General features: G+C 43.4%; 1 protein-coding gene across 1 annotated transcript in view; it reads left to right on the top strand.

Moving 5' to 3' along the window:
* Nucleotides 1-607: 607 nt before the first annotated feature.
* LOC139666483 (transmembrane protein 182-like) overlaps nt 608-14,615 on the top strand; it is a 16,403-nt gene continuing 2,395 nt past the window's right edge. The window contains exons 1-5 of the mRNA XM_071545723.1: nt 608-802; nt 1,553-1,649; nt 2,291-2,419; nt 2,516-2,653; nt 5,430-5,663. Coding sequence (XP_071401824.1) covers nt 608-802; nt 1,553-1,649; nt 2,291-2,419; nt 2,516-2,653; nt 5,430-5,663 — 793 coding nt within the window. The remainder of the gene's footprint in view (nt 803-1,552; nt 1,650-2,290; nt 2,420-2,515; nt 2,654-5,429; nt 5,664-14,615) is intronic.

Genomic DNA, 14,615 nt, shown 5'->3' on the forward strand with positions numbered 1-14,615 from the left:
ACACAAAGACCATAATATAAATGACATTAAAAGTTCTAATGGCCTTTTTATTACGAGAGAGAGAAACTAAATCAATGTGAAGTCTCATTTCCTTCAAAAACACACAATCCAGGCTTTCTAGATAGTAAGTTTCTTGTTTAGACAACATAATACAGAAATCTATCCTGCTGTCTCCTCTGCTGTCAACATGGCATCTATTCTCAGCCTAACACTGCTATTTTTGTGTGAGCAAAAACCTCTGTAACCAAACCCCTCTAGGTCACCAACACATGACGCCTGCATTTATTTTCATACAACCGCTTCACACACACACACACACACACACACACACACACACACACCTGATTGGTCAGTTTGGCGAGGGGATTCCTGCTCACTTCTTGTAGTAAAAGCCCAAGTGGACATTTAGACATTTAGGATTTATTTGATGTCTTTTTAACAGGCTGAACTGGCACCTTTACAGCATTTTATACACATTAATACTCAAGCTACAGTAAGAAGAGACAAATGATGACTAACGGATAAAAAAAAGAGAGGCAGGGAGGCTGACGGCTACGAAAAACAACATGGACAAGACAGAGAAATATTGATAGAAATATCGACTGACATGTCTCCTGCTGGGAGGCAGAAGGTGCTCGTCTTCCTGGCTTCGTTTTTCGGGGCAGTAGGGTTTCTGTCCGCACTGCTCTCCTGCGGGACGGAGTACTGGCTGCTGGCCTCCGAGTCCTGCAGCTCGCCAGGAGACAGGAGTGTACAGGAGGGTGGAGGAAGCGGCTTGAGACACGGGAAGAGCAACACCAAGGTATTTGTGTTTATTAACCTTCACATTTAAGACCAGTAACTTTAAATAATTCCTGGAGAGCCAGCATGACAAGCAGCAAAGTATGGGGTGCAAAGGGTCAAAGTTGCAGCACCCAGACTGTGGATGTAACGCATATCTTTGTGTCCTTGGTTACTGGTGGAAGTCCTCCTTCAGGCATTTGTCCTGCATCAGTACTTCAAACAACTGTTTTTACACTGCCAGTCAAAAGTTTGGACACACCTGATTGAATGTGTTATGTTTTTCATTCTCTTAAAGCCATTTTGATCTACAGGCTTATGCTTAAATGCTTGAAATGTGTTTCTTAGACAAATATAAATAGTGAAGTTGATCCTATGTATGAATTTCTTTCCAAAGCCTTTGCCTTTCCATCAAGGCAAAGGGCGGCTACTTTAAAGAATCTAAAATATAAGATAGCTTTGATTTGTTTAACACTTTTTTTGGTCACTGCATAATTCCATTTGTGTTATTTCATAGTTTTGATGTCTTTACTATTATTCAAAAATGTGAAAAATAAAGAAAAATGTGTCTTTAAACTTTTTGACTGGTACTGTATACTGTAACACAAAGCTAGATTTTTTTCCAAGTCAAAGTGCAGCAATAATTCAGTGTGATGCACTGGATCACATAAAGGATTTCATTAGATCCTGTCCTGATGAGGTTTCTGGCTCACACAGCATTTTAGAAGAAGAGGACGTTTATTTTAACCTTTTTGTTTTTCTGATTCGTCAGGCTGCGGACGATGTGCGGTTCTTCCATGAGGGTCTGTTCTGGCGCTGCTCTTTCTTTTCCAGAGCTGATGATTACTCCGTGTGGGACTTTTGGATCCGTAAGGACCTGTACTAGTGTTCAGCTGTTTCAGTTGTGAGCATGACAAACAACTGCAGGTTCAACTCAAAACATTTTCTGACATTTGATAACTTGCTTTTCCCAAGAGGTGGAAAGTAACTAAGTGCATTTACTCAAGTACTGTACTTGAGTACAGTTTTGAGGTACTGGCACTTTACTTGAGTATTTCCTTTTTGTGAGACTTTATACTTTTAGAGGGAAATCTTGTACTTTTTCCTCCACTACATTTATCTGGCGGCTGCAGTTACTAGTTACTGTGCAGAATAAGGTTTTACATGCAAAACATACGATAAGCTCATAAAATATGTTGCATTGATAGAGGTTAAACTCTCCAACAGTATATGGAGCAGTTAGACCGACAACATTAAAATAGGTTAATAAGTTAATAGATTAATGCTTCCATAATTCAACACTGAAAGAATGAGGACTTTTACTTTTGATACTTAAGTACATTTTACTGCTAATATTTCTATACTTTTACTTAAGTAAACATTTGAGTGCAGAACTTTTACTTTTACTAGAGTATTTTTCCATTATGGTATTGCTACTTTTATTTAAGTAAAGGATTTGAGTGTTTTTTCCACCACTGCTTTTCCCTCTGGTGCCTTTCCCCCCCCTTAGCTAATCAGCCACCATCAAAGGTCTGCCAGTCCGCGTTCCTCTTCCCATTTCCTGTTTATGAGCCAATCAGCACACCGGTGAAGCCACACAGTTTACCTGCACAACCCTCTGAACCCGACTCTGCCATTGGTTGGTATTATTGTCTTTTTATAACGATCAGCCTTAAGTAAAGATGCCAGATCTGTGGATGGATACCAAGAGCTGTGTTTCCTCCTCTACTTGCAGTCTTTAGGACTTTCTGGAGCATCTTCCTGGTAGCGGGTGCGGTGGCTGTCGTGATTGGTGGATTTGTCGTGATCTGCGCTGGCCCGCTAGCCAACCACAACCTCTATAAAGTGGGCGGGGCTCTTCAGCTTTGTGGCGGTAAGGATGGACCCATATCTGGAACATATCAGAGGTCTCGCTTATACAGTAAAATGTTCTCATGGACAAATTTTGTCAAGTTTCAAAGATTACAGTGATTTTCTCTTCTTTGCAACATATCATTCAGACGTCATGTTCTTTGAAGTAATTAGATGGAATCAAGGATGAAAAAAACTAGTCAAGGTAAAACATTTATATAAGGCTCAGTGGTGAGGAGACATTGTTATAGGTTTTGTTTTATAATGATAATAAGTTCATTTGAAATAAGTTTGTCTCTTAGTTTGACCCAGTGTTTCAGTCTCAGCTGAGCTTAGCTGTTAAAAAGCCTCAGTTTGATTTGATTGATCATCAGAATCAGGATCCTTTTATTGGCTTGTGTACTTTGTTAAAAGACAGAAAGAATAAAACACAATATAAACCAATAAAAACAGCTTATAAAAAACAGTATATATAACATAAACACATAGAAACAGTAGAAGAACAAAGACAAGATCGGAATCAAATACTAGTAACTAATATAGTAATACAGTGCAATAACTAATATAGTTATTGCACTGTAAATAATTTTATGTTCTTTTAACACTTTACTATCATCATATATGAGTGTAATCCTGGTGGCTGATGATGCTACAACCCCATGGCTGTGGATTTGTAGATTTTAATGCCTTTAATGCATTGTTACGACAGATATAGGTAAAGAACTAACGGTGACCTGTGTGGCATCCATATTTTATCAGGGTTGTAGGTTGGAAAAGGGTGGTGGGATTTCTCAGACCTCCAGTTCCCATTTTAGTAAGACAAAAAAAAAATTGACATATGGTTGGAAGTCTTGGGAAACAGACCTCCAAACATCCCTGACCCCCCGCCCTCCCAGAATCCTCTCCCTGGGCAGATCTTGGCTCCTTTTGTGTCATGGCTGCCAAAACATCAGTCCTTGATCCCTGTCTCTCATCATAAATCAGAAGTCTTGCTGAATATCTACCCGTCCTGAGTTCCACTGAGCAAAAACACTTTCATTTACCTCTTTTGTAACATTCAGTATGTGAGGGATAACGTCCAGAGAGCCAGTGCTTATTACAAAATAACCCAGCAGGGTGAACCAAGCACAAAGCTTATTTTCAGGGCTTATTTAGCAAAAAATGACCGGTTTGCTGTACATTATCCCACTTATTACATGGCTGCTTACCAATGACATAAAGCATTTGATATAAAATATTTATTTAAATTGATTTTATTACAATGTTTTCACCTCTAATCAGTAAACCTCTAATCAGTAATCAAAGGTTTTGTGGTTTCCAAATAAATCCAAAGTAATATTGGAAAAATCGTCCTGAGCACCACAGAGCAACTTGTTAGGAAAACAGTGTGTTGTCACATCTGTAAATGAACATGATAATGGTATGTCTATGAACTTAATTTATAGAAAGATTAATGTATGGGTGATGCATGAGTATCCAGTATTCTGCGTGTGGCACGAAGCATTAATATGAAACTCTTTGGTTCTCACTCATAAAATCTAATTACTTTTCTAATTGTGGGTACACCTGATTGATAAAATATATATATATATATATATACAAATTAAAAGTGCCACAGAAATTAGAGCACACATGAACAGGCTTCACCTTCCACATCATGTTCTTCCTAAAATAGAGTTGCTAATTGAAAAATGATGTTCCTATCGAGCTGAAGATGAAATCCAAGTGTTCTGTGTCTCGATGAAGGAGGCAGCAGGCGGTTTCCACATGCACCAAGCCCATCAGGACATCTTCACCCAAAACTATGGCATGTGATTTAAAGTTAAAAGACTACATTGATTTTTTCTGAGTTTGGCCCATTGGTCACTATACAGTATGTTAAGTAACCGTAGGTGACTAGCATTATACAGTATGAAGTATGCATATTAGTAATCCAAAGTTTCTATTGGTTTTCATTCATATCTTCTGAAAACTAAATCTGTTTTCATTGCTAGTGAAGTTCATTACAAATCAACAACGCAAAACCGTTTAGCTGTCTGGCTACTTGGAATGACAATATTACCAAAATATTACATCAAATGCAACACTCCAAAGCAAAGTAAGAGTGTATATGTTCAAACCATATTGATTTTGGAGATAGTTGTGTAGTTGTTTTGTAGTGAAAATATGTAAATTTACAGCGTTACATCTTCACTACGATTTAATATTTGTCATGGGACCAAATGTATTAAATTATATTACTGTCAAATTTGTAATGCATGAGTATCATAGCTGTGTAGTTATTTTGAAGTGAAAATATTTAACTTACAATAATTATAATATTTCTACAACTGTCAACATCAAAAGCTCTCTCTCTCTCTCTCTCTCTCTCTCTCTCTCTCTCTCTCTTTCAATTCCATTTTTTTTTAACTTGCTTTATTGGCATGACATGCAAATCCATTGGTGTTGCCAAAGCACATAGAGGGGTAAATTCTAGATAAAAAAGGGGAAAAAAAGAAAGGGAAACATCTGGTAATAGCAATAAAAGCAAAGCATTAAATGTGCGAAACGTCTGATTAGGATCGTAAAGAATGAAATTTTCTCTCTCTCTCAAATCAGTTTACAATCTCAGTTACTTGGCCTGACTGTTAGAGACAATACTGCTGCTGCATTTCACAAAATGTAACATTTCAAAACAACCGGATTGATTCTGGAGTAGGAATTCTGGAATCATTTTGAACTGGGAGTATGTAACATTCAGTAGTAATGGATGATCATCAGTATCTATGATGGTAACGATTCCAGTCTCTCCCTTCTAGGCCTGTGCCTGCTGGCGGTGGTGCTGATGTATCTGATGTGGATCCAGGTTCTGGACACTCTGGAGCGGTTCTCCCTCCACCAGAGAGTCTCTGGCTGCCCCTCCTTCCAGCTCAGCATCCAGCACGGTCCTTCATTCCTATTGGCTCCGGTCGCCGTCTTCTTCTTCCTGCTGGCTGGCCTGCTCTTCATCCTGGTCGGGTGCAACGGACATCGGACGTCCACGAATAAAAGAAGCTCGTTACCTGAACTTGCATTACCGGACGTTCAGCAGTGACTGTCTCAAAAATACTATAGGATCCAGTTTGTCTACCTTGTTATCAACCATGCGTTTTCTTTTAGTAGGCGTCACTCTTTGTCAAACATCTTGTTTTGTAATGAAACTTCAAATTTTGATGCATTGATTTCGAGCTCATACTGTCAAATCAGTGATTGCCACTGTGTCACTGTATGGATTTGGGAGGCAGTCTAGGGCAGTGATTCTCACCCTTTTTCATATCAAGGACCCCTAATTTAGTCCACATTAGAGCCACGGACCCCCATTTGATGAGATTTTTTCTCTTGGACCCAAATCTGAGGATATTTTTATTGTTAGATTTGATTTTGTCCAGAATTCCATGACTATCTATATTGTAGGTAGAGAGATAACAGTGAAACTATGATTAATAATGGTGAAGTTTAACAATTCATCAATTTTCTTGGGACCCCCTGGGACCCCTGCAAGGACCCCTGGTGGTCCCCGGACCCCACGTTGAGAACCGCTGGTCTAGGGAGCTTGGAACAGTTTGGGCCTTGCTGTCCTGCCTGAGAAGAAGTCTTAACTTTTGGGTATTGAAACCCAACATGGTCGAGTGTCATGCGGCACACTGGGAAAAACAAGAACTTTGCTCATATCTATGAAGTCTGATTGAGCGAGAGTGTTGATATGGAATGGATATGGAATCCAAGCTCCGCCCCCATACTGTTTGATTGACAGGTGATCTCTGGGACGAAACACCACAACAATGAGCACCAAACATGTGGATCTCACAGATTACCACTTGAACCAGTCGGGATAATTGTAATACTTGATTTGCAGTTGATCATTGTAGCCATTTTTTTTTTTTTGTAATCTACTTAACACAACCCCATTGTAATTACTTCAAATACTCTCCCCTGCTTCATTATAATTGATGAATCAACTTTGACGAAAGCGGACGGAGGGAGGAAGCCGGTGGTGTGTTTGTGGACGGGTTGAGATGATTGAGTGTGACTGTGACTGCCTGTCATTAGGACATCAGGCTGGAGCTCTGAAGTATTGGGTCAGAGGGATGGAGATAATAAATTAGACTGTCATGATCTATTTTCTGACAGCGGGGCCACTTCATGCCGGTGTGAAACTCACAGCAGCCACTAGAGGGCAGTGTTGGCTCAGCGTTACGTTAATGTGAAGACGTGCAGAGAGCATCAGTGTTGTTTTTCCAACCCCAATAAATCACATTATCTGAAGGAGCGTCCTTACAATGATGTCCGACAACATCGCAGCAAAATGCAAAGTTGCAGCGTTCGTATATTAGATCAGGCCCGCAGCTCAGAGGCAGAGGATGGGATGAGGAGAGAGAGAGAGAGAAATTTGTAAGTGATAATTAATTCAACTGCTGTTTTTCTGCCAAACAAAGAAAATGATTTTTTTTTTCTAGTTCAGTATAGTTAACTTCATATTGGAAAAAAAAAAGAAGGAAAAAATCGTGGAAGCCCACAGTCACACCTTGATAATTGGAAAAGGCAAACAGAAGTGAGATCTTGAGATGATACAGTGACAAGGAAGAGAAAGAAGGAGGGAGGAGAGAGAGAGAGAGAGAGAGAGAGAGAGAGAGAGAGAGAGATAGTCGACACAGCTCATCAGCGAGTCTTCCTATATTCTTTTATGTCTGACGCTCCTCCGCTTCTCTATCCCTTCTCTTCTTAATCTCCGCTGTGAACTAGGTGAGTATAATTACACCTGAGCATGTCACATTCACTTCCCTGGCCCTCACTGTGTTTAAACATCTCTGTCACCTCCTCTGCCTCGTCACACCGCCGCCGCCACCAGCCAGGCAGCCACGGGTTTAAAGGGTGATCTTTATTTTCTAATGAATACGCAGAGATTCAGTCATATCGCTTGGTTTCAATCTTTCTTTCCACTCCCCCCCCCCCCCCCCTCATCTCTTCTTCTTGAAAGCAGGATCATGGCAGATTCATTACTTAGTTTAGTGTGTGACTGCAGGTGTGTGTGTGTGTCCATGAGTGTGTGTGGTGCTGTTGTAACTGTCAGCCTTATACTCGAATCTACACACACACACACACACACACACACACACACACACACACACACACACACACACACACACACACACACACACATACACACACACACACACACACACCAGCAGCAGTAGTAGTCCTTTGCATCACATCATCACACTGGTCTTTGTCCCCAGTAGATAGAACTGTCCACAGCAATTACTACAGGGGCAACAAAGACAACCCAAGAAGCAACTTATTGCACCAACTCACCTCATTTTACAAAGAGAGTTTACTTTCAATTTCTAATTCTTCACCTACTGAATTTTGTTTAGTATTTGGTTTGTGTATGGACCCATTTTATAAAGCTTATTAATGGATATGCTGTTGAAAATGTAAACATCTCAAGGTGCAGCATATCCTTTGCAATGGAATTACTATTGATGTTGCAGGCATGTGTAACTATAATGAACAGAATGTAACATGAGCAATGTAAGCATATATTGTTCCAATCAAGAGCACGACACAGTGCAAAGCACAGAAATAACAGTGTGAGGATGTTTCGACCTCTTGATATTGTAAAACGGATTTAATGAGTAACCATTTCGGACATAGCCTTTTCTGTTATCCCAGCGCCTCTCCTGAACCCCCCACCCCCCCCCCCCCCCCCCCACCCCCACCCCCACCCCCCGCTCGCCCTTCACTTTGGTACGCTCTGCTCTACCTCCACATTACCCAGAGGCCAACCCAGGGGGCGCAATTATTCAGGCCTTTGCTCAGCCAAGTAGAAGAAATTAGCCTCTTCTCCTGAACCAAGACCTTCTAACCTGCACCAGGACCTCGGGCTGCCACTCTGACTAGTGTGACCCCCTGTGACTCCTCTCTCCAGACCTTGTGTTTTCCATACATATGAGCCGGAGCTGGCCGGAGCCACGGTTGACTGCCATATGGCTCCTTGCCCCGGCTGGCAAAGTGGGGCTGGGGAGCTGCGGGCTATAAAATCCAACACCCCCACACCACCGCTACTACCGCCGCCCCCCCTGGGAGGATGCCGGTGTCCTCGGGCCTGCGATGCGCCTTACAACAACTCCACAATAAGCCTCGACTGCTGAGTGGCTGGGCTGAGACTTGTCTTTCTCCCCGGCCTTAAAGCGCTGATTGCAAAAGCAATTTGGGAAATTTAATTTAGGAACAGGACTAGGAGTTATCTAACCTATAGCCTACATTTAGTGCATTTCAGAGTTTTAAAATTTGATTACCGCAGGTCAATATCTAAATGAGCCAATCTAGTATGGGGGAAAAAGAAAAAAGAGAGAGAAAGTGACATAATGAACAGTGTATTCACAGGGCATAAGGGAATCAAACAGAAACTTCTCTCCCTGTCTTTACTTTTCACCAGATCTTCTCTGTATTTTGCCCCCACTCCTCTCTTCATCAAATCATTTTGAGTCACAGGTTCTTCCATTTCCCTCGTCCCTGCCGTCGGATCCTCCTCCCTCACCTCCCCTCCCCTCCCCTCTTCTCTTACCCTCTGTCCCCGCCTTATTCCACCTTCCATTTCATCTGTTCGGGCCATTCAGCGGTGGATAATGAGGTCCGTGGCCCGGCACCCTGCCTTCCTCTCTCTCTCCTCCACCTGGCCTTTCTGCCGCAGGTTAAAGCTGCACTAGACAGCTGTTCATGTACAGCGGCTCCAAACGGCGGTGAGAGGTAACTGTTCAATACCCAGAAATACATACAACATGATGTCAGTAAACTGCACACCGAACACTCATGTTTACCAACTCACTGCTGTTTAGGAGGCAGTTTGGATTTCACTGTTGGAGAAACGTCTATACCTGATACCAGAATTTCATTTATGCAAATCTACAGGATCTCAATTAGTGGAGATGAGACTCTTTTCATGAGACAGTTTGGATTTCACTCTGAAGTTTTGATTTGTCACGTCCTTGTTGGGTGAATTTATCACCAGTGTCCAGACACCAGAAGGGTCTCAATTAGCAGAGATGTGATGCTTGTGTATAGAGTTTATCAGTTCCATGACAAATCTCCTAACTGGCAGCATCATGAAGGTCCATTGGAGAATTGGCTGTGCACAAATAATGGCTAAATAGCCTACATAACAATCTGGCTGGAAGAGAGATATTTGAAAAAGATTATTGTGGTGAAGGAGGGAAGGTCAATTCAGTGTCATTATAAGTCAAAGTGAATAGCCTGATGAGGTAGATTTGTTTCCAAATTTATGTTTCCCTGACTCAGGACATGTTTCATGTCCCTGTTACTACTCCCAACACTCTGAGTTGTAGCATGAAAAGCTTCAGCTAAGTTAACCGACAAACAAAGAGTTGGTATTTGGCTTTGTTAGCTAGCTAACTAGCCAGCAGAACAATGTCAATGTTAATATGCTACTATAGTGTTCACGACAGCCACTGTGCCGGTGGCTAATTCCTGACACCCTTGGCCCAGATCAGGACACACACACTCTGACATTAAATTTGATTTTTAACTTCACAAATAGGCTGTGTATGTTTTCTTATGGTCGGAAACTTGTCAAAAAATTGCACCAGAACTCTGTAAACCGCATCAAGGCATGTGTCCCTCAGTGCGTTGGCTAACATGATTAGCTAGCTATAAGCTGACATTATCTAAATACAGAATTGATCGTAAATTCCCAGTCAAAAACTGCACAGAAATTAACCAAATCTTTTCAGTTCCTTTGAGATGACCAAGTAGTACGTTTTGAAATCCAATCAGCTGTTCTCAGTCCCTCTTGTCCAAGAGCTGAGGACCTCCAATATGGCCGCAAGAGCCATATTGGAGAACCCCACTCTGTCATTTAGGCTAAGACTGGTGTATTTTTACATAAAAATCTGGCCTAGTGCAGCTTTAATGAAGATCCAGTGGATCAACAAGGGAACGGGAAAAATAAAAAATCCGGTTGGGCGCTTTACTCTTTGTCTGATTTGATATGATGGGTGAATATCCACCTTACTGCCTGTCGACCGTGCGTTCACTCCTCCTCTCCGACGCCTGTCTCCTCTTATTCTGTAGTTCCTCTGAGTCTGTTCTACCAATCTCTCCATCTCCATCTCTCTCTCCTTGCTCCTTTATGACAGGCCCTTTTACCTCGTGACTACAGATACCTGAGAGTGGAAGGGCCTTATCGTGGCGAGGGCCGAATGAGGCAGGGGAGGAAAACGATGGCTTTTCTTTATCTGTCGCTCTCTCCATCTCCCCTCCCCTGCACTGCCTCTCTCTCTCTCTCTCTCTCTCTCTCTCTCTCTCTCTCCTCTCCAGGCCACTATTTCATCAGGTCACTGTGTGTACATTTGGAAGGGTAAACTGCTTCTATTGAACTAGCCCACAACCCTGTCCTCCACCCCTCCGCACCTGGCAAATGGGCTCGCTCCCATTTCTATTTTCTCCTTTTTTCGCCTCATTCCTGTGTATTTCTTCCCCCCCCCCCCCCCTCTCTCTCTCTCTCTCTCTCCCTCATTCCTCCTCCTTCTTTCCTGAAGAAAATGATCAACACCGTGTACTGGAAGAGAGAGCGAGAGACGGAGAGAAAGATTAAATCCAAGTTTCTTTCATCCATGAATGCTTTCATCTCTTCTTTTTTTTTTTCAAACAGAGGGAATTATCAGCGCTGCAACCGACACAGGCTTTTGACGAGGGTGACGGGGGGAGGAGGGGTGGTGGTGGAATAAGGGAGGAGCGGGTGATGAAGAGGAGGCGAGGGGCGGGGTGCGAAGTTAGGCGCTTGCCGATCGGAGAGGAGAATCCACTTCCCATCCTCTTCCTCACTTTGCTTTGGTTTCTGGGTTTATCAGCCGGAGGCCAGGGGTGCGCCTCTTTGTCTCGCCGCCCCGTTTCTTACCTTAAGAGCATTTGATATTGAATTAGCGCCTCGGTGTCGCAGTCACCCTTAAAATACCATTAGCGAACTCGGTGCACTCCTCGGCGTCTCAATCCGACTTACGGATTGAGCGTAAAAAGGAGGAAAAACAACCGAGTAAGAGGTAGGCCCAATAGACCCCAGCAGTCAAAAAAAGGGAGTGTTATTGGCGCAAAAGGAGCAGTATTAATCCACCCTTCCAAAAATGTAACCAAAACTAAATAGATGATTTTTTTCTCCCTTCTGTGATACTTGGCATGACGTCTAATCTCCACTGTTCCGAGTGTTTTTTCATTAAATTTGTGTCAGGACTAATTTCGAGGGGAATGAATACAGATGTCAGGATGCCATCGAATCCCATCGCGGGCCCTTTAATGAGATAACAGGCTTTAGTCAAAGAATTAGCGCTATTGAAAAAAAAAAAAATGAATGAGATTAGTTCAATGGGATGTGGATACAGAGTGGAACGGGGACTTTGGCTGTTGGGAGAGGGAGAGGGAGAGAGAGAGAATAGAGAGAGCGAGAGAGAGAGACCGGAGTCATATCAGTCTGAGAGACCTGCCCTGCCAAATCACAAATCTATTTCCGACGCTGGTATTAATTATCAAACTAAAGCTGCTGTTGCATATTGATTCATCGGGGCGCGCACTTGTATTATCTCCTATTAAGCAGGAAAAAAGGAGAGATTATACGAAGCCTTCGGGGGCGTTTTATGGATCCTGTGAGACTGTTAAACCATGTCACGGACTCCAGAGCAACAAGACACAGCTTCCCTTGTGTGTGTGTGTGTGTGTGTGTGTGTGTGTGCTGATGTTGCTCCTTATGTGGGCTAGAATGCATTCTTAAGCTTTAAATTTGATTATTTTGGAGAGAAATTTTCAATTACCCCTTTACAATTATGGCCTCGGATAAACTCTGTGTACGGAAATATGTCTCTGTGTGCAAACACATGCGTGTATATTCGAGACGCAAGTGCAGACAGCTATACATTAAAAGCCACACTAGGCAACTTTTGTATGTTGGTGGGCCCAAAATGGCAGCGAGAGGTAGCTGTTTGAAACTGTTTGTGCTTAGGTACCCAGAAATCCTGTGCGGTGAGGTCAGTGAACATCACACAACACTCTCAAATAGAGTGAATCTACAGGGTTAGTGGAGATGAGGCTCTCTCACTTTGTGGTTTAGGCTGGTAAAATTGGTGTATTTTTGCATATACATTTTGCCGAGTGCAGCTTTAAATGAGGCCTTCAGCTGACCTCTTTAGAGGCAAAAGTTGGTTTTCAATCTACCCATATCTTCTGAGCAACGGTCGGGCTAAGAAGCAAAGCGTGACCGAGGTGGGCGTGTATGGTATAACACCACCCCAATGTCTATACGGCTATTTCCAGTCAAAGACATTGGAAAGACATGCAAAGGTGTCAAAAAAAAACAAAAAAAAAAACGATGAAGCTCATCCGGAGGAATGGATGGAGGAATCCATCCGCGTTGACCGCCGCATTCCCCCGGGGAGGGAGGGATGTGATTCGCACCTCGCATCAAACCGGGGTCGTTGGAAATAGAATCCCAAATCCGATATATGCTCAGCATGCAAAACCCCTCCTACCCATCGCTTCAGATTATCAACAGAAGAGGTGTATTACATAGTCAGTGTGACCGGGGTGGGTGGTAGCCACGGCACCTACACCCCCCCCCCCCACCCCCTCAACCTTCACAAATAATGAGACCTCCAACGGTGTGACACCCATTTCACACATGGATGGCATCTGTGATTGGGAAACATATGTTTGTATTGATGTATAATTATGAGCATTGAGTTTCTCTACTTCCTTCTAAGTTAGTGGAAATGACTCTGTGGCGTGTATGATTGAGTGAGTGAGTGTGTGTGTGATAGAGAGAGAAAAAGAGGAAGGGAGGGAAAGCGAAAGAAAGAAAGAAAGAAAGAAAGACAAAGGGAAAGAAAGAGTGAGAGTAAGAAAGAGCATCAACACCCCCGCTGCCTGCGCTCAATCGCTGCTTTAATTATACAGCGAGAACACAAGTTGCTGTCTGTCCGGAACCTGGAGGCACGCGTTGTCACATATTCACCGCGAGAGATATCATCTCCGTCTTCCATATCGCCTCCTCACTTTTCCACACGACTACTGCTCAGGTGTCACACAGGTAGCGAAGCTCGACGGTGGGAATTATGATGATGACACCGAGAGGAAGAGCGGGGGATTGATATTCTTATTCGCCCCGGCCGCCCGTTGTTGTGCGCTGTAACCCGGCGTAACCGTGGGTGTCCTCTCTGAGACGAAGAAGAAGAAAGTGTGGGAGAAACAAAAGCAAAAAACAAAAGAGAGAGAGGAGCAGAAGAGGAAACCTGAAAAGAGGTAGATTAACAAATTTAAGGGCGAAGTGGGATGGAAATGGAAAGAGAAAAGAGGGAGGGAGGGGAAAGGGAGAGAGATTGGAAAGGGGGGGAGGGTGGTTAGGGGTGGGATGAAGAGGAAGAGGGGGAGGGGGGGGAGGGGGAGGTGGAGGTGGGGTGGGGGGAGGTGGGGGGCGTTGAGGAGGACGAAATGAGACCAAATTTTCTTTGGCAATCTCCGTGTTCCTGCTGCAGGTGCTGGGGCCATTTCACTAAAGCAGGGCCAGACGCGAATGTCATTAGTTCCTGAGCCCCAGGTGAATTTGCCACAGTTCCACATGATTAACCCAGATAATTGTGTGTTGATAGCGAGCATGGTCGATGGAATACAATTTTCGGGCCCAGATTCCTAAACAAACAGCTCAGCAGCCGCGGTGAGCCGGGGAGACGGGAGCGGCGGGAGCGGCGGCGGCTGTGGTGTCGGCGGCGAACACTTGTGATGCCGGCTGCGTTCCCACACCGAGGTTTACAGAGAGAGAGAGAGAGAGAGAGAAGCGTCTAGAAGTGGTGGAAACCAACTGGGTCAGCCATGGGTGACACATTGAGAGGAGGTGGCAGGACACAGTAGAGCTGGGCGACATATCGATATAATATCGTTATCGTGGCGTCAGACTAGAGATCCTC

This window comes from Centroberyx affinis, unplaced genomic scaffold, assembly GCF_046629955.1.
Source record: "Centroberyx affinis isolate AG114_WGS23_722 - 3 ecotype Tasmania unplaced genomic scaffold, CSIRO-AGI_Caff_v1 ptg005037l_1, whole genome shotgun sequence".
Taxonomy (NCBI): domain Eukaryota; kingdom Metazoa; phylum Chordata; class Actinopteri; order Beryciformes; family Berycidae; genus Centroberyx; species Centroberyx affinis.